The sequence below is a fragment of the Protopterus annectens genome, chromosome 4.part0 (assembly GCF_019279795.1).
Source record: "Protopterus annectens isolate FY-2018-M chromosome 4.part0, PAN1.0, whole genome shotgun sequence".
NCBI lineage: Eukaryota > Metazoa > Chordata > Ceratodontiformes > Protopteridae > Protopterus > Protopterus annectens.
Genome location: NC_056733.1, coordinates 775,879,107 through 775,899,902, shown reverse-complemented (window position 1 = coordinate 775,899,902; position 20,796 = coordinate 775,879,107). Strand labels below are relative to the sequence as shown.

At 43.8% G+C, this 20,796-nt stretch overlaps 1 protein-coding gene across 1 annotated transcript in view; it reads right to left on the bottom strand.

Moving 5' to 3' along the window:
- Positions 1–20,796, bottom strand: part of PI4KA (phosphatidylinositol 4-kinase alpha) — a gene marked incomplete at its 5' end in the record, with an annotated part of 2,160,482 nt that overhangs the window by 1,754,760 nt on the left and 384,926 nt on the right. The window contains 1 exon segment of the mRNA XM_044068731.1: positions 20,576–20,696. Within this exon segment, the coding sequence (XP_043924666.1) occupies positions 20,576–20,696 (121 nt within the window).

Sequence of the window (20,796 nt, the reverse complement as noted above, 5' to 3'; positions counted from 1 at the left end):
ACTTCACTGCTCTATCTAGAGCTTTCTTGAGGTTTCTGTCATGCTCTGCTTCGTCACTGCCTCCAACTAGTAAACAGTCTACTATTATGGCACAAGGATAACCTCAAAAGATTTGCCCCTTTGCATGCTGAAAAACTTCACTTGCAAAATTTATTCTAAAGGCATTCTTAGAAATCTGTATCTGCCAAATGGGGTACTAAAAGTAGTTAGAAATGAGGATTTGCGATCCAGTATCACTTGCCAAAATGAACTCTTTGCATCAAAACAAAAAATACAGTGGCATTTGGTATTAGAGCTGTGACTTCCTCAACTGTGGGATTGGACGAAATGGCCTCTCTAATGCTTTGTTTAAATCTGTAGGGTCAATGCATACTCTGATCTCATCAGAGCCTTTTTTGTGAGCAGCTACCATGGACAACACCCATTCAGTTGGTTCTGTGACTGGACAAATCACACCTTGCTGTGCCATCTTATCCAACTGAGCCTTGATTTTATCTTGCATAGCTATTGGAACTCTTCTTGCTGGTCTGACCACTGGAGTGACTTCGGGGTCTAATTTCATAGAATACACAACTGGAAGCTTGCCCAACTTGTCATCGAAAACATCAGCATACTCTGAGAAAATGGCTTCTGACAAACTTGTACTTGGAACTGTACTCACATGATGAACTTCTTCAGCAAAAGAAAACAGATTAATTCTCAAACTATCTTTGACACCTATTAAAGACTGTACTGGCCGTTGGACTACATAGAACAGAAAGTTATAACTGTTCTCAGCCAAATAACATGGAAGTATTACTGAATCTTCTGTTTGAATTTCTTCATCTCCATATGCAACAAGTCTCATACTGCTGGTTACATTGAGTTGTTTGTCGGTTCTCACTTTTGCAAATGTATCTGCTGATATAACACTGCACCTTGATCCAGTGTCTACTTTGAACTCTGTGGATTTATCATTGATCCAGACTGTGCAAAACACTTCACTCCTTGTCAATAAGTTTACTGCGTCATCTCTTTCTCCCACTACTGACACACCATCCATGTAGAAAGCTGATTGTTTTGGCTCTACTTGATCAACTTGTTTTCTTGTACGACCTTTCTTTACAACTGTGTGAGGCTTGACTTGCAAACCTTTTGAAAGTGGTTCCATTTCTTATACTTATGACACTGCTGACCATATGCTAAATGCTTCTCTCTTTTAGACTCACGGTTTGCACCACAATTTCAACAGTTCAATAAAGCTAAACTTGGGTTTTGCCGAGTCATACTTGTATGGCACTGAGATGGTGGCAGAGCTTGCACTTCTATAACTTTTTGGAAAACTCTGCACCTTCTTTGGAATTCCTGTGGTTGCCCTTTGCTTAGGCCTGTTTCTGCTTGCCATGTGTTGAATACTGTCTACGTTTGCTCTGGTGCTTACTGAAACCATGCTTTTTTCACTTGTAAGCATGTTCATGTGTCTTTCTGTCACCTCATGGATCTGACAAATCTCTATTGCTTTGCTTAATGTCAAATCACTGTCACGAAGCAAAATCTTCCTCACTGCAGCACTATTAATACCACATACAAGTCTATCCTTTATCAGCTCATCTTTCAAGTCACAAAATCGACATGTTTTGGCCTTATTCTTCAAGTCAGTTATATAAGCTGCAAATGTTTCCCTGGCTTCTGATTTCTTGTGTAAAACAAATGCCTCTCTAACGTAATGTTCATCTGCAGGTTGCACATTTCTCTGAACTTGCGCTTCAAACACTCAGGGCCTTCTCTGGGTTCGGCTTGCACAACAACATGGCAGTCTGCACCCTCGCCTCCATACACTGCCAGTGCATATATAAATGATCGCTCTCTTTCTACAGCCTCAGATCCTGCTAGATTTAGCAAAATAAATGCCCTTGTGCGCGCCTCTCTATCTGCATAAGCTGCTTGTATGAAAATAACGCACTCCTGTTCAAATATTATCCAGTTCATAGGTTCACAGGTTGGTACTAGGGTATCGGCCCTAGGGCCTATAGAAACCTAGCCATAACAATTCCCTGGCTATTTCTTCCCACGATATTTACCTCCCTGGATGCCTGTCTAGCAGAGCAACTGACGTGATCCCCGGGGTAAATTTCCTATCTCCCATCCAGTTGTCAAGGTTCCTTTTGACGAGTGCCAAGGAGGTGCTCTGCTTGACATGTATGAGCAGTCTATTCCAGAGTGTAAGGAGTCTCTGGGTCAGGACCCTATCCCTCCAGCATGTTTTGTTCATTCTGATAAGGTTTAGGTCCCTGGAGCGTGTGGCTCTGTTGAATTAGAATTTCTTTAAGTGTAGTATGCCCATCAGCTCTGGGTTTGACATGGCCTTGTATGTTTATTTATTTATTTATTTTACATTTGTTGACCGGGAATGTCTGACTGAGCCAAAGCCCTTTTTCAGCAGAGGCCCGGGGAGAAAAGCTCCAGTAAATGCATATAGTAATCAATTCAAAGAATGGACAAATATTATACAATTGGCATTAGCTTAAGCAGCTACATTACAGCCACATCAATATTATACAAAAAGTAGTAAGTATAGAACAGTTAACTCAGGAGAAAAGATTTCTACAACTTATCTAAACAAGATATAGTACAAGTAAAGTGGAGAGGGAATGCCTAGATTAGAGAGGTAGGAGTAGAAATTTTCAGCAGCAGCAAATGTTAAGCAGATATTGCCACTGAGTAGACGATATGCAACAGAGTATAACTGGAGGTTTTTTTTAGTCGGTCAGCATAGGTCATCTGCTTTAGGCCTGTGATTCTTTTAGTGAGGTGTTTCTGCGGCCTTTTCAGTTGTTGCAGATGTCTTGTAAGGTTATTGTTGTGTCTTTTGTCTTTTAGCGGTTAGGGGTCGCCACAGCGGAACTCCAGTCCGCTAATGATTGGCAGTAGATTTTTACGTGCCGAGTTGCCAGCTCTGACACACAACCTTCAACGAATGTACGCCCATTCACGCATGTCTCCATGCAGAAGACTCTCTAGCTGAGAATTGAACTGGACAGTGTCTTACTGTGAGGCGACAATGCTACTGCAGCACCACCAGTGCAGTTACATACCAAATGCTTCTTAAAGATACAGCGCGCACACACACTACACTGTGATCTACAGTCACCATGATGGAGAATGTGGAATATAAACGGATCTGTAGCTTTAAGGCTGCCATGCACTCTGGTTTAAATGAAAACTTCTTCAATTAAGCCTGTATTGAAATGCAGGCACTTTAGATAATCGTTTTTATTGGTGTTTTTAAACATGTGACAGGGATTGTTTTTGATATAAATGCAACAGTTTTCATTCTAGTTTTGCTGCCCGAAGAAGCACAGTTTAATGTGAAAATGTATTGCTTGCATTTTAATAAATATGATCAAAGCTACTGTAGCCAGTGGTGTGTATTAGTTTTGCTTTACCTTTGGTGTCATTAGCTTGCTTTTCCTGCTTCAGCTACCACTGTTATGAGGGTATTAAAAATGTAATGAAAGGGGTAGGCTGATACAAGTAATCTGTAAAATGTTTCAGCCCTCCTTTTCCAAAATTTTAAAGGATTCTCTACTCTAACCCCTCATTCAGTTTTGACAAGAAACAAAAACCAGTCTCAACAAAATGTAGGTAAACAGATGTTTAAGAAGTGGCAGTGGTGTTCCAAAAAGAATTTAGCAACCCATGAAAACCAAGGACAGTCAAGTCAGAATGACTATTTAAGAGACCTTGTCACCCCCTCCCACCCTAGCAGTCCCTTTTCCCTTCCAGAAAGTCTGAATCTCTACTTTCCTCTTTGGCAACAGAGTTTCAGACAAACTAGGTCTGAAGACAATTCACGAAGGTTACAGATGGCAGTGGAAGGAAATTCTTCCTTTCCAGGGGTAATTCCTCATCCATCAGACTAGATTCTTTTATTTCCCCCTTTCCTTCAACACATCCTACCCCAGGGCATGATATTACCAGTTCCTCCTTCCCACGTTGGGAAAGATTTTTACTCAAGGATGTTTTTTTAATACCAAAGAAAGAAAATGCAGAGACCAATTCTCGATCTTTCTTTCCTAAACTTGTTTGCGACAGTGCCAAAGTTCAAAATGTTGTCACTTCACAACCCATTATTGCTACTTCCTCATTTAAGTTGTCTAGTAACATTAGAATTAACATATGTTTATCATCACATCCATATTCATCCAGACTTCAGGCATTTCTTAAGGGTTTGTGCATCTGGATCACATTATTAGTTCTCTGCTTTAAAAGCTGAACTATCCACTGCACTGAGTATTCACAAAGTGTCAAGTTCCAGCCACAGCAGGCAACAGGGTATCTACATTTTGATATATTTAGATGACATGCTTACCTTTGCAGAGTCTTTTTCAAAGAGTCTGGAATCTCTCACTTGGGTGACTGATCTCTTAGACAGTCTGGGTTTCCAAGGGAACATTCAAATGTATTTTTTAACTCATTCTCCCAGGACTATTTCTGGAGTATCGGGCTAGGCTCCTTATTTCAAAGAGATTCTCTTCCACAGGAAAAATAAATCTATATCTAGATCTGTTTCTAAGGTTTGCCTATACAGACTTCAGTCACTGCAATAGTATACCTCAGGATTTTGGGTCTCATGACATCTACAAGACTTACGATACCCCTGGCCAGACTCCAAATGAGAAAGATCGGACGTCTCTCCTGTTCCAGCAACATCCTTTACCTTTTTAAATCCCAATGCTGGGTTTGTCAGAAGAGAAATCATGGATGAAGACAGCAAATTTCTCTAAATCAAAGTTGGGCCTTCTCCCTCCCTCCCTGCTACAAAGCAGTCAGTCACCAGATATGTCTCAAATTTTGCTTTGGGAGCAGTTTTAGGATGGGTATAAGTGCAAGGCGTGTAGGACACAAAGGAAAGACACAAGCACATAAATATAAAAGAGGTGTTTGCCCTGATCAAGGTGCTCTATTCTCCAAGTCATTTTTGGTCCTCTGGATCTCTTCAAGTTGTTACAGACAACACCACAGCCATGTGGTGCATCAACAAGCAAGGGGAACTAGCTTTGCAGACTTTTCATGTTAACTTGGGATATCATTTCAGAACACAATCGCACTCTACAGGCATCCTACATTCCATCAGAGCAAAACTGTGTGGCAGACCAGTTGAGAAGGACAACAGCATACCCAAATGGAAACTAAATTAGGGTGTTCTATTCCAATGTCTGTTTTGGAATTGAGCCAGACGGTTCCTCAAGATCAGTTTTCCTTAAGAGCTATGCCCCCTCCCCCTGCTGAAAAGATCTCTTGTTCTGACTCTGGCTCTGCCTTACAGGCTTTCAAGAGAGTGCATTCTCATTCTAGGGAGCAGACATCCCAGGCTTGAATCCATCCCTCCACCACAGGATCTCCCAGTGTCATATTTCTGGTCTTTCTATCCTGTCAGGACAGCCAGTTTCCAAAAGCCCCTTGTTCCCCTTGTGCTCCCTTGTTGAGGGCCCCCTATCAGCTTCTGAATCTTCTCAGAACATACCACTGGGGAGGTTCACTGAAAGTACAGACGCAAGAGGACGCACACTGACCCCCCACAAGAGTCACAAACCGAACATACTGACTTCAGTGAGGGGAAAAGATCCCCAAAATCTTCTCCTAAGGATGTCTCATTCAGACAGATTTTTAGAATTACTTAAGACAAAAGTCATCTTCCAAGAAGAATCAGTATTTCTTGAGGCTTTTGGAGATGGCCCATCTGCTTCTCAGGTGGTTCCCTCCAGTAGATGAGATGGCAGACAAACTCAAAATGGGCACAGAAGGAACTGGATGTAGCCAAGCCAATTCCCCACAAGCCCGATAATATCTTAGTATCACCTAAAGACGATTCCTGCTGAAACAAGGGTCTGGCCTTAGATTCTATGTTGGTGAATGCAGCCACCAAGAAGGAACTGGCAGAAGAGAGTTCCACTGTCTATCTTAACAACAAATCTCTGGCACTGGATAGATTTGCGAAATGAGTATACACACATCAGTGACCTTCGATATTAGGAAATTCAACTACTGGGCACATGTTATGCACTTCCAGAGAGATTTGACCAAAGAGATATCCTAATCTCTCTCAGGTTCCCGATTTGCTGTGGAGAAAAAAAAAAAACATGTATTCGAAATTGGTTACCTTCCAATCCTTACCACAACACCAACGAAGGTGCACCTAGAGCTGCAGGCCCTGACATAAGCACAAGGATACATCCTTTAATGTGCCTTTGCAATTCTGTGAAGCAATTAAACATTGATGCTCTCTGGTCCAAAACTGAAAGAAACTCTGTCCAGGAGTGAACAAAACGTTAAGACCCTATCTGACAGGTATCCATTTTTCTACCCCAGGAGGAGATATTCAAAAAACAAAAAGCTTAGGAAGAGAAAATTTAGTTCTGCAAGTCTCAGGGGTTTGTTCCTGACATTTCTGAAGGGAGACTCCCAGTTGCAGAGGGGGAACTTTAATGGTGAACACTGCCCCCTGGGCAAAGGTTTTCAGGGTCCTTTCTCAGAGAGCCTCTATCAGCACCTACTGAACACTTGCCCAACTGCCGTTCTCTGGAGGCAGTCTGACAGGGGTGGGGGTACTTGTCCCTGCACCCTTCTGTCTGGATGTCCATCCCTCAAGATGTCTGGTGCTCAGGATAAATGACCAGAGTCTATTTCATCCATTTTCTTTACCCCCTGTCCATGTTTCTCCAATGTTCGTCCGTCATAAAGAAAGCAGCTGCATCAGAGATTAAAAAAAAAAAAAAGCTGCTAAGAAATCAAGTCATCCAAGAGGTCCCACCAGACCAGTGAGAATCAGGAATTGATTCAAGATTCTTTTTAGTGCCAAAGAAGAACGGGGACTTAAGACCAATTCTGGACCCAAGTCATCTGAACAACTTTGCAAAAAAAAAAAAAAAAAAGTTCTGGTTGGTCAGGGTGCAGTTCATTCTCCCATTGTAAAGGAAGGATGACTGGATGTGCTCAGTTGACCTTCAGGATGCATACTATTATATAAAAATGGTCAGGTGCTCCAGAAGGTTTCTTTACTTCCACTTGGGAGGCAGGCATTTCCAATTCATAGTCCTGCCCTATGGTCTCACCACAGACCTCCACATGTTCAGTAAGTGCATGGCAGTGGTTGCAGTTCATCTCAGACTGCAAAAGTTCTAGGTGTTCCTTATCTGGATGACTGCCTCCACCCTCCTACAGGAATCTTCTTGTTCTAGACGGGGACTCCTTGCTCCATATTTTTTCAACTCCGGGCATTACAGGGAATACAGCAAAGTCCAAGCTTTAACCCCTCCAAACCTTGAAATTCACTGAAGCAATTCTGGACACAGGACTTCAGACTGCCAAACTTCAAACCACAATCTCTGCAAGTCATAAAAAGGAATTGGAGGTACTTTCTCCTCCAAAGCCACCAGCAAGATCAATTGTATGCCTTCTAGGTTCTACGACAGTGACCATTCTATCTGATCCTTCTTGCCAGGTATCACATAAAAATCCTCCACTGGACTCTGTCAGCACAATGGTCTATTAGACAACAGTCCATGAATTTTCAGGTTTTGCTCACAAGAGTCTGCAAGTCTCATATCGAGTGGTGAGTGGAGTCACCAGTCATATCTTAAGGATGCCTCTTTGTGCTACTTTCAGGCCACTGCAACTATGGAGGCTTCCTGCTGGGCAGGGTGGTAGTCATTTCTTGAGAAACGCAGTCAAAGGCACGTGGTTTCCAACAGAAGCCAGTATTCACCATCAATATTTTGGAGATGAGATCAGTCCTCCTACGGGGTGCAGGTATTCCAGGACACACTTTCCTCAGGTGTGATCTCAGTTCAGATGGACTACATGTCTGTGGGCTGGTACATCATCAAATGGAGGAACATGATCCCACTGCTTGTGGTGGGAGGCCATGAGAGTGTGGCAATGTGGTTGAGCAGGTCTATCCTTTGCCTTCACAAGAGGTCCCTCAAGCCAGCAGTAGTGAATCAGATCTTCAGCCAACAGGGCAAACCTTACTGTGATCTTTTTGCCTCCTCCTACAACACTAAGTGAAGCAGTTTTTTTGCCTTGCTCCCCAGGAGGAGGAGTCACCAAGGGATGCTCTGATCCACAACTGGCCCCTTGGACTCGTACACATCTTTTCTTCTACCCCTTTATTATGAAATTATTTCAGAAAGCATTGATGAGAAAGACCACTGTGATCCACATCTCTCCCTTCTGACTTCAACAAGTGTGGTTTCCCTTCCTCTAGCCTACCCTTGTTCACCCCCCATGGGTACTGGGATCAGCTCCACATCTTCTAGCTCACCTTTGGGGTTACCTCACCAAGACATTCATGCCCTCAAACTAAAAGTATGGTTTCTTCAACTCCAATGATAGCTAGGGAGTCCACGATTTCTTCCCAAGTTATCTTCATTTTGGTCTCTTCTTTGAGACCTTCCACCAGGAAAATCTATAAAGCTAAGTGTAAAAGATAGTCTATCTGGGCTTCCAAGAACTTAGAAACGTTTTCAGCTCCTATCCCAGACATTTTGAATTTTCTAACCATCTTTCATGGTGAGCCAGTTATTCCACTACTGACGTGCAGCTAGCTGCTATCTCCAGTTTTCATACTAGGGAAAAAACTCACTTCCCTTAGATTGTTCTAAGGCATTTCTCAGAGGTACCTTCCTTCTTCAACCCCCACTTACAACCCAGTGGCACCTTGGACATTACTACTCTGCGGCAGGCCTCAACAGTCCCCTCTTTGAACTTGCAGCCAAAACGGACTTACAATTCTTATCAAGGAAAACTTTACTTTTGGTGGACGTCACCTTTGCCAGGAGAATTTTAGAACTTCAAGTCTTATCTAGTAAGCCCCATTACATGGCCTTCCATAAACGCAGGGTATCTCTAAGAATCAGCTCTTCCTTTCTCCCAAAGGTGGTTTCTGAATCAACCCTCAATCAACAAATCTTCTTGTGCTCTTCCCAAACTTGTCCAATAAAGAGGAATACATACTACACATGCTAGATGTTCACAGTCATAAAACTTTTTACTTGCATCATACAATGAAGCTCAACAAGACTGATGAGTTATTTGTCTCCTTTTCTTCAGCCAAGTTGGGTATCCAAGGTAACTCTCGGGGACTGGGGCTTTCAGATTATATATTCCATGTCTACAAGCTTGGAAGTGGATGTCATGATGATAAGAAAAAGGCTGGACATCCTATGTATCCAAGAGACGAGATGGAAGGGCAGTGCAGCAAAGCCACTTGGCTTGGGATCCAGAGTCTGCTACTCAGGTGAAGGGCAGGCTAGAAATGGTGTAGGAATTGTGGTGAGAGAGGCTTCAGAAGGCAGTAAGGGATATCATCAGAATTAATGACAGACTCATGGCATTCAGACTCCAGTGTAATGATAGGACAGTATTCATAATCTCAGCCTATGCCCCACAGCAGGGTTGTGACAGTGAAGAAAAGAGTGCATTCAGACAGCAGTTGCAGGACAAAATGAAATTGTGTTGATAATGGTTGACCTGAATGCACATATTGGTACATACAGAACAGGATATGAGGATGGCCTGGCTCCACATGGGTGGTGCAAGAGGAATAAAGGAGAAGCCATTTTAGACCTCTGTCTGGCAAATGGCTTGACAGCAGTCAACACATGGTTCAGAAAGAGAGACACTCACAAGATCACATACAAGAGTAGTCAACATGCAACTCAGGTAGACTTCCTCCTAGTAAGGAAAAGGCACTGGGGTAGAATCCATGATTGCAAAGTCATCCCCAGTGAAACAATCAGCCCACAGCATAAACCTCTAGTTGCCACAATCAGCTGTAAGCAGTGGTCAGAAAAGGCTCCAAGGTCAACACAGATCAGTCTGAAGACCTGGAAGTTGACTGGAGATAAAGTACAACAGTTCAAGGAATTACTCTGGGCTCTAGCACCCCAAGAAGAGGAGGAAATAGGTGGAGTTGAAGAAGAATGACAGCGCCTAAAAACAGCATGTGTTAGGACTACAGAAAAGATATGTGGTCGAGCCAGGTACGGAAATAAGGTACACAAGGAAAATTGGTGGCGGAATGCAGAAGTCCAGGAAGTCAGCAAAAGGAAGAGAGAGTGCAGGAAGAAGTGGAAGATGGAAAAGACTGACCAGGCTAGGAAGGACTATGGGTTGGCTAACAAAGACGCTAAGAAAGAAGTTGCAATAGCAAAGAATAAGGCATTGGAGGCACTGTACCAACTTCTGGAAAGTGACTCAGTAAGGGGCACACAGAAACTATATCAGGTTGCAAGGCAAAGACAGACAAAGAAGATAATCAGACACCCTTCATAAGGGATGTCAGCAACAACCTGCTCACCACCAGTCCAGAGGACAAAGGCAGATGGAAGGAGAATTTCCAGCAGCTTCTAAATGAAGAAAACCCCACAGAAGCTGTACTGCCCCAGAAACAGCCTACGATGAGAGAAGAGGAGGAGCCCATCCTAGAAGAAGTAAGAACAGCACTAAGGAAAATAAAGTCAGGGAAAGCAGCAGGCTCAGATGAGGTCACAGCAGATATGATAAAGATGCAGGGTGAGATAGGGGAGAAATGGCTCCTGAGTGTACTAATAGCAGTGTGGAGAGAAAGGTGGATCCCAGATGACTGGAGATTAAACATACTTGTGCCAGTGTACAAGAACAAAGGGGACATCCACAACTGTGGGCAGTACAGAGGAACTAAACTCCTATCACACTGCATGAAAGTTCTGGACAAGGTGACTGAAAACAGATACGCTGAGTAGTAGAATGCAAGATGGGAGATGAGTAGTTTGAATTCAGATCAGGAAGCAGCACAACTGACCTGATGTTTGCATTAAGACAGATACTTGAGAAGAAGTTGGAGATGAGGAAAGAATCCAACTGGGCTTTCTTAGACTTGGAGAAAGCATATGACAAGAACCCAAGAAAGCTGATCTGGGCAGTACTGCAGTTGTTTGAAGTCCCAGATACATTGGTAGAATTAGTGCAGGCATGTACAAGGACCCAATGACTGAAGTACGAACAGTATTCGGCCTCACAGAGGGGTTCCTAGTGGGAGTGGGTGTACATTAGGATTCAGGTCTGAGCCCACTGCTATTCATACTGGTGATGGACTACATTAGCAAACAGGTTGGAGGGGACGGATCAACAAGGCTGCTGTATGTAGATGATGTGGCAATACAGGCAGACTCTGAGCTAGAACTTCAGCAAAGGCTAGGAGAATGGAATGCAAATCTGAAGGCACATGGGATGAAACTAAGCACAGATAAGACAGTGGTAATGGCAGCAAATTGGGGAAATCAGAAGAAGCTGAGAATAGAGATAGAAGGAAAGATAGTGGAACAGGTAAACAGCTTCAAGTATCTGGGAGGGATAGTTCAGGAGAAGGATAGTCTGAATGAAGAAGCCAAAGCTAGAATCAGAGTGGCTGCAGCCAACTGGCATAGAGTATCAGGTGTGGTCTATGACAGAAGAATGCCAAAGAAGCTGAAATGTAAGGTGTACAAGACAGTGGTGTGACCAGTACTACTGTATGGTACAGAAACCTGGGCAGCACCGTCAGAACAGCTGAAGAAGCTAGAGGTGATGGAAATGAAGTGTCTGAGAAAGGTGGTAGGATGCACACTGTGGGACAGATGAAGAAATAAGGACAAAACAGCAGAAGCCAAAGTAGCTCCAATTGCAGAAAAGATCAAAGAGAGCAGATTACGGTGGTTTGGGCACATGTGAAAAAAGCAGAAGACAATCTGGTGAGGAAGATTTGGGACAGACATGAAGAAGGTAAGAGGAAGCGAGGATGCCCAGCAAAGAGGTAGATGGATTGTGTGAAAGAAAACCTGCGACAGTCAGGCATGAGTGCTGAAGAAGGCAGAAGTGAGGCAGTGAATCGATACAGTTGGCGATAGTTAACATGACACCCCGACCCCATGTAGATAAATGGGAAAAAGAGGGCTGATGATGATGATGTCTACAAGGAAGAAGGCTTACCCTTACTCAGACCTCCCAAGGCCCACTAAAGATCTGTAGCTACTTCTACGGCGTTCTCCTCCAGAGTATAACTTGATGACAATTACGCTGCTGCTACTTAGTCCAATGGCCATACATTCATATTTCCCACTGTAAAAGAATAGTTGTGTAAAATCTTACCATACCCATAGATGACCTTCTCTTCCATGTTGCAGCATTCTTAGTGTGGGATTCTCCACCTCAGGTGACTCGAACATCGGCTCCTATACAAAAGCTTAAGCCTGGTTGCTGCAGGTGCATGGGATGTCACACACAGTGCCATAAACCAGGGGACCTTAAATGTGTTGTCTGCATGCACAGACCTCAGAAATTAATTGCCCAGTCAGACAGTCGAGTAGAAAGAGCCAAATGATGTCCACAAGAAGTGTGAAGTGCCATTTGCTGGCTAGTCTGACTGTAGTCTAGGTGGTGCTCCAGGGTGCCCTTTACACAGGTCAATAGGAATGAAGGGGGACAGGTGGGAGGGAAGGAATACTGAAACACGGAAGAGAAGGACATCTATGGTTATGGTAAGATTTTACATAACTATTCAATGTCCTTCTATTTCTATGTTACAGTATTCTTAGTGTGTTAGAGTGCCACAGCTTAGGAAGGAGGAATGGTGGAGGTAGAGGTAGCAGATTCCAGAAAGCCCTGCAGGATTGCCAAAACAAACCCTGCCCTGGCTCTGGAGACATGGTCCAATTTGTAGTGTCTGGTAAAAGTATGTACAGTGGACCAGGTGGCTGCCTCCAGGACGGAAGCAGTGTCCAGGCCTTTGCGGAAGGCTTTGGAGGATGCCCCGGCCCTGATAGAGTGAGATCTTACCCCCTGAAGTAGGTCCTAGCCATGGTGGAAGTAGCAGAAGCAGACAGTTTTTCTGATCTAGCAGGAGATGGTTTATTTGGAGACTGCTTTGCCCAGGGCCCTGGGGTGGAAGGATACAAACAATTAGTTAGATTTTCTGATGCACTTAGTTTTGTCTAAATAAAACCTTAGTTGTCTGGGAATGTCTAGGGAATGGAGTTTCCTCTCACTGTCATTATTAGTGGGACAGGAGAAGAAGGTGGGCAGGTGAATGGATTGATTTAAGGAGAGTTCACTGACCACTTTTGACCTGAAAGAATAGTTGGTGCGCAGGGTTACCCTGTCCTTGTGGAAGACAGTGTAGGGTGGGCAGGCTTGTAACTTTGACACCCAACCAGCAGAACAGTCTTCCATGTGCACATTTGAAGTGCTGCAGAACTGGCTGGCTCGAAAGGACGCAGTGTGAGTTTTTCTAGGAAGAAGTTTTAGTCCCAAGGGGGTGGGACGGGCTTTATTGGTGGTCTGATGTGCAAGACCCTTTTCAGGAATAATTTAACATCTAGCCTGGCTAGTAAAAGGGGTTCTAGAGGTATGCAGGCAGAGATTGCAGATAGGTGGACTTTCACAGAAGAGTATGAAAGGCCAGTCTTGAGAAGTTCAGACACATAATTAAGGACTACAGGAGTATCTACTTGAAAGGGATCTCTGTGCCTCTGGAGACACCACTTGGAGAATCTTTCCCATTTTGACATGTAGGATCTCCTTATAGTAGGTTTCCTGGCCTCCCTCAGGAATGAAAGCACATCCTCAGAATAGTGGTGTCTGAAGGGAATTAAAAGCTCATCACCCAGAGTGTGTTAGGCATAACATCCCAGGTGAGGATGAATGAGTGCTCCCTTCTGTTGTGTGAGTAGGTCCACCATGTGGGGTAACATGTGGTGATTGCTCTTAGCGATTGAAAGTAGTAGGGGGAACCAGTGCTGCCTTGGCCAATATGGAGTCATCAGTAAGATTTTTGGTTTGTCCTTCCTGATCTTCAGGAGGACCTTTTGAATGAGAGGGAAGGGTGGAAATGCATATAGAAACCGTCCCTTCCATGAAATGCTGAAGACGTTCACCCTCCAAGGCAAGTGGAGAGTGGTCCTTGGTGCAGAATTTTTTCAATTGTCTGTTCTGAGAAGAGGGCAAACAAATCTACCTGAGGTGTGCCCCACTAGTGGACAATGTCTAGAAAAATTTCCCTATTCAGCATCCACTCATGTTGTAGAGAGGATATCTGCTGAGAACATCCGCTTGTTGGGTGTCCTGGGAGGGGATGTATGTTGCTAGCAGGGCTAAGTTGTTTTGGGAGGCAAGGTCCCAAATTTGGACTGTTATCTGGCAAAGAAGGTAGGAATTGGCCCCTCCTTGTTTGTTGAGGTAACACATGACTGTGTTATTGTCTGTGAAGATCTGAAGGGGGCCTGGTTGCAGGATTGGGAGAAAAACTTTCAGGGCCAAAAGGACTGCTGTTATTTCCCTCACATCGATCTATTTCTTTTGAAGGGTAGGTTGCCAGGTCTCCTGTACCATGAATCCCTTCATGGTAGCCCCCAGCCTAGGTCTGATGTGTCTGTATGCATGTACTGAGTTGGGGTGGGGGGTTGAAGTGGAAGGCTTGGGTTCATTTAGATTTGTTGTATCCACCACCTTAGTTCGGTCTTGAGGCAGGGTAAGAGTAGAATCTGAAACTCTAGAGGGTGTTTGTGTTGGGATCACACATTCTTCAAGTACCACTGCAGTTTTCCCATATGCATCCTGGCCAAAGGCAGCACTGGGATGGTGGCTGCCATTAGACCCGGAACCTGCAGGAATTGTCTTGCTGATATCTGTTGGACATGTATCAGGTCTTGGAAGTGGGTAGAAAGGGAGAGAACTTTGTCCTGAGGGAGGAATGCCCGCCTCAGGTCTATTTCTGATCCTGCAACCCAGAAAGATTTTGTCCTGCTGAGGGCTTAGGAATGATTTTGGGATGTTGAGGGTGAACCCTAAGCCATGTAGCAGGGGAAATGGTGAATTGCAGGTGGTTTTGTAGGGTGTCCTCTCTTTCTGCCAGAATGAGGATGTCATCTAGGTAGGGGTAAATTTGAATGCCTTTGGTTCTGCAAAAGGCTATTGCTGGGGCCAGGCATTTTGTGAATACCCTGAGTGCAGTAGATAAAACAAAGGACAAGGCTGTAATTGAAAGTGAGAACAGGGCCCAGTAAAACACAAGTATTTTCTGTGAGAGGATTTTATGGGGATATGGAGGTAGGCCTTGTCTCCTTTAGATAGAGTATAGCCATAAAGGTCTGGGCTGGCAATAGTGGGAAAAGTGTTTGTAGAGATAATATTCTGAATGATGGAACTTTTAGGAAGAGGTTTAGAAAGGACAGATCCAGAACTGGATTCCAACGGCCATCTTTTTTAGGGACAAGAAATAATCTGGAGTAAAAGCCTTTTCTTTCTTGTCCTGGAGGAACAGGTTCTATAGTTCCATGGTTCAGCAGATCCTGTAAGATCTGAGGAATACGGTGTAGTTGATTTTTTTTTTGGGGGGGTGGTGGAATGCCCCTTATAAGGGGCTTTTCCTTCCAAGAGAGGAAATATCCCTCTTGTACTATTGCCAGCACCCAGCGGTCTGTGGTGATGGTTCTCCAAAGGGGAATGCAGTGGGAGAGGAAGACTGACAAGGGGAGGTGGGCAAGCCAGTCACGCATTGTTGCAGCCATTTCTGTCATGAAAAGTTTGTCTGAGTAGGCTGAGAGGTGGCTGGCTTGGAAGTGTTCTGCCTCCTGGCTCCTTTTCTATGCCTGGAAGAGGATGCAGTAGTAGAGGAGGGGGTCCTCCTGACAAAGGTAGTCTTAAGCAGGGTAATTTCTGTAATATTTGGGGAATGGGAGACACCAGCAGGTGCTTAATGTCTTGAAGCTCTTTACTTTCCTCCTGAAGGTTTTTAAAGAGGTCTGCAGACTGCGTACCAAACAGTAGGTTGTGGTCTAGAGGTGCATCAAGGATTTTAGACTTGAAGTCCTCTGGTAGGGGTTGAAAGCGTATCCACGAGTATTGGCACAGCAATGATGCAGAAGCAGTACACCTTGTAGAGGCTTCCGCTGCATCATAACTGTAGCTAATAGAATGTCTGGCCATATGAAAAGCCAGGGACAGTTTTGATGCACCCCTCTGTTTTGCTACAGGAGTCAGGCATGGATGACAGGAGGGTAGAAGCTTGGGATACTAGGTCCAAAGCATATTTTTTCATATGGGTTTGATAGTTGATGACTCTGAAGGCTACGGTGGAGGAGGTATAAACCTTCTTTCCTATCCTGTCCATGTTTTACGGTCTTTGTCAGTAGCCAAAAAAGATCAGGAGGAAATCTGTCTGGACTGCTTGTCAGGGGATACAGCAGTCACTGCCGGGTTTGCTAGGGGTGGTTTTACCAGGAATTTTTGTTCATCCAGCACTTTATAGAAAAGGTCAGGTCTCTTAGGAGCAGATGGTTGTGAGTCTGGATTTTTTGATGCTGAAGAGAATGCATCAAGGTAGGCAGGTATAACTGGTGGAATGGGTGAAGGGGAGGGGGATTCCACTTGAAGTAACTCAAAGTATCTCTTTTGAGTTTCAGTCATTTGGGAAGTATCCCATTTGAAGTATTCTTTCATCTTTGTGATGGTTTCCCCAAAGGTGATATCCTCTGGTATAGAGTCCCGTTCTATGGATTCTTCATCAGGGGAATAGTATTCTAGTGGAGAGGCAATTTGACATGAGCAAGTAATGGACTCATCAGAAGATGAGTAGTAAACCTCTTGGTTCTTCTTCCCCTTCCTGGAACATGGGATGGCAGATAGAAGATGATGAGACAGGCCTAGGGCTGAGAGCAATAATGGTAGAAGGTGAAGAGGCCATGGGCCTAAGGGCCATGAAGGACAGCATCAAGGAGTGGGTGAAATATTGCCAGTCAGGAACTCCCTCTGTCTGGGGGGGGGGGTTGTTTTCTGCTTCCTTTTTAAAGGAGTAGTCCTAAAAGAAGGCCTAGTTTTGGGGGCTTGGATAGGAGCTGGGGCTTCAGGCAGTGGCATCCCAGTTGGTTGCCCAGTGGTGGGCTGGTTCCCCCTTGATACTGCTAGGCACAGACGTCTGAGCTGCCTCAGTGGACGTGCAGGCCGTTACCTCCGAAGAGGCTTCCTCGAGGGGAGTCGATGAAGTAGATGGCTCTAACGGACGTCCCTCAACCCCTAAATTGGAAGCTGGCGGGAAGCCCAGTGGCGGAGGAGCAGAAGAACTAGGTCTTGGCAACTTGGCCTTTTTTCGTGGTGGTTCCGCTGGGGCAGCTGACTCAGGATCCATCCTGAGCGCTACTTTTTTAAGCCTCTGGTTTTCTACGTACAGATTAAGGGTGGCCAGATGGCTTCTGAGTGTCTTTGGCACAAAGGATTGACAAACAGGGCGAGAGGTATGGTCGTGTTCTCGGCCTAGGCAAAAAAAATGCAACGGTCGTGCTTGTCCTTATGTGGAATTTGGCGTCCGCTTTGGCATTTACCCTTCTTAGCAGTCATCGGCTAACGGGGGAACAGCAAACCAAGATCAAGCAAGTCAAACAAAACAAAATTCCCAATGAGGTACTTAGCTTTTAGACGTCTTGAAAGTAGAGGAGCAAAGTGATCGATGTGACAGTCGACTGTGGCTGAAAGGTTCTGAGGTCTGTGCATGCAGACATCACATTTAAGGTCCCTGGTTTATGGCCCTACGTGTGACATCCCATGCACCTGCAGAAACCAGGCTTAAGTTTTTGTACAGGAGCCAATGTTCGGGTCGCCTGAGGTGGAGAATCCCACACTAAGAATACTGTAAAACAGAAATAGAAGGACATCTGGGTTTACAATCAAGGTCAAGAGCCTCCTTTGGTTTGGCTGTATTCCAGAATATCTTTCCATGTGACCTTCCAAGTGTTTTACTACCTGGGTACTCTTTGCCATCCTTTCAGGAAGGTAGAAAAGAAATCTCAGATATGAAAGTTATTTACTTACCATAACAGAGTTGCATTGCTTGCTTCCTTCCTCAACTTCCTTTCTTATTACAGGGGTTATGGGTAAGGGGACAAGCCAGAGGACGAGGAGATGGAAAATTTGAATGAAGAGATCAAAGCTAGAGTCAGATGGCCTGCAGCCAACTGCAATAGAATGTCAGGTGTAGTTTATGACAGAAGAATGCCAAAGAAACTAAAAAGTAAGTTGTACAAAACAGTGGTGCGACCAGTACTACTGTATGGTACAGAAACCTGGACAATAAAGGCAGAGCAAACTAGAAAGCTAGAGGTGATGGAAATGAACTGCCTGAGACGGGTGGTAGGATGCACACTGTGGTACAGATGAAGAAATAAGGACATAAGAGCAGAAGCCAAAGTAACTCCAATTGCAGAAAAGACAAGAGAACAGATTACGGTGGTTCGGGCAGATGTGCAGAAAAGCAGAAGACGATGCAATGAAGAAGAAGATTTGAGACGGACAGTAAAAGGTAAGAGAAAATGAGGTTGTACAGCAAAGAGGTAGATGGATTGTGTGAGAGATCATCTGTGACAGTGAGGCATAAGGGTCAAAGAAGGCAGAAGTGTAGCATTTAATCATTAGAGATGGCAACAGTTAACATGACACTTCGCCCCCATGTAGAAAAATGGGAAAAAGGGGGTTGATGATGATGATGGAGACTGAGTACTAGATCCAAAACTTGAGAATGGTCAAAGTCAGATCTAACTCAGATCCAATGATCTAGCCAATGAGAAAGGATGAAAGCAGATAAAGTAGATCTATTGTTATAGTAAGAACATATCTTCTGTTTATATTCTATGCTGAATATAACCCTTATAGCTAAGACTACTGCAGCAATGATCAATCAAATATACTGTTGTAGTAAGTTTACTTACACAACTGTACTTTATTAATGTACTTCTGAATGGAGGAAGCGAGTTATTTTCTAGGCCTTTAGAAGAGGAACTACAAACAAACCACAGTGGCCAGTGTGTGAAATACGGTTTCTGTCCCTTCTGTGCATTTAATTAGAACTGCTCAACTGTTTTATATTAGAAAGGTGCAAAGCATAATTTCCAGCTTTATTTTCAGATCATGCTTAGTGCAATTTAGCTTATTATGATGCTGTCACTTTATTTAATACAGTATTGTGTTGCAGTTGGATACATAAGCCTTTTTTTAGGTCAGTCACATAAATGTGTCTAAAAACCGCAACTTTGCAAGCCAGATTTTAAGGTTCACCAAGGGATGAATCCATCTGCAATTAAGTGCATGAGGCTTACAGGTCTGCAGAGTCAAAGAGAAGTTCAAATGGTTGTTTCAAACTTGGGAAACCTAGAATAAACCAATAACCATATATTAAGCTTACAGGTTTTGGTGCCAGCCTAGAATGAAAACAAGATAAAGGAGCTGCTAGAGTTTGCAAGAAACAAGACTTTGTTCAGCATTTACAGATGAATGGAAATGGTAACAGTACAACAGAGATACAATGGCACTAGTCAAATACAGCACTGATGGCCTGCTGCTCATAAACCGTCTGGTCACTGTTAGCGCCCCAATCTATGCATCATTACTGCCAAAGAAGCACTGATCACCAAAAAATGCATCTGTGATGCCTTTCTCACTGAACTGCATGAATGTCTGCTGGTGATATGTCACAATCAGACACGAGAAAAGAATGAAGGAACTAATAGCTTATCTGAAGGTCAGTACTTAAGGAATCATTCCAGCTGGCTATGAAGCCCAGATATCTATTTGTGTATAAATTACACACTTTAGAATAACAAATATCAGTCAAGGCTTGGCCAAATGGCAACAATAAAGGACAACTTCATCCCCAAGAGATCCATCTTGCATGAAAACCTAAAGAACACAATTTGTGAGAAGGACTTGATCTAATTTCTCGGTCGGCTGACCAAATAATTAAAACTTCCACATTATTATTCAATGCAAGTTAAGACTAACGGAGAAGACAAGGTAACAAATGTTAATCAGTAAAGAAATGGGTGCAAATCACAAGCTCCTCTGTTAACACAACTTTGAAATGCACTCCTACAGTGACCATAACTCCTGCCATGGTTGGCTTAGCATCCCCAAGACTTGAAAAGACAACTAAATGTAAAAACACTGCATCATAAGTGACCTATAATACTGAACCTTCTTTGGAGAGCACCGAGACCAAAGTAGTACCTTCTCAGGTGTATACATCTCCTTCAGTGACCGCAAGCAGCAGGGTTGGCACACCAGGTCTATCAAGGCCTTTTTGGATACCCTGGGAAGGCTTCCTCTCAGTTTCCTAGCTTACCAGTATACTAGTGAATGGAACATACAGTAACCCTTTTTTTGCTCAACTACTAAGTACATCATCTCATCAAATAATATGGGGCAGTTATGGAAATTAACTTCATAAAAGATCCCTAAGCACGGGATATGAAGTCAGGGAGAAACTATGGCTGTGCAGCAACACTTCCAAGCTAAAGCTGCAATTTAATAAACCACTTCTTTCAGTAAGAACACAAAAAACCTAATCCCGAGGGAAAATGGCAACACATCAGGAGAAGCACAACTTCACAATGCCTGAAAAATAAACAAACATTCCCAGAATAATATCACAATGCACAAAACTGTATGTATGCGACAAGGAAATATTATAAAACATAACCATTTTTCTTTAATAAGCATGTTAAGAGTTAATTCTCCAAGTGGCTTTCCTTACCTGCAGATGTTATCAATTGCAATGTCCCGCAGCTGTTCGTACATGGAGGTCTGACTTTTCCTGCTGGACAGAACACTTAGCGTGGACTCGGAATGCTCATTTGTCACACTGATCTTTATCTCTCCGGTACCTGCAGAATAATGGCAGAGAACAGCAACCTGGTCTTACTGAGAGGTTTCAGTGAAACGTAAATCGTATTACAAACAGCTCTGAATGATATG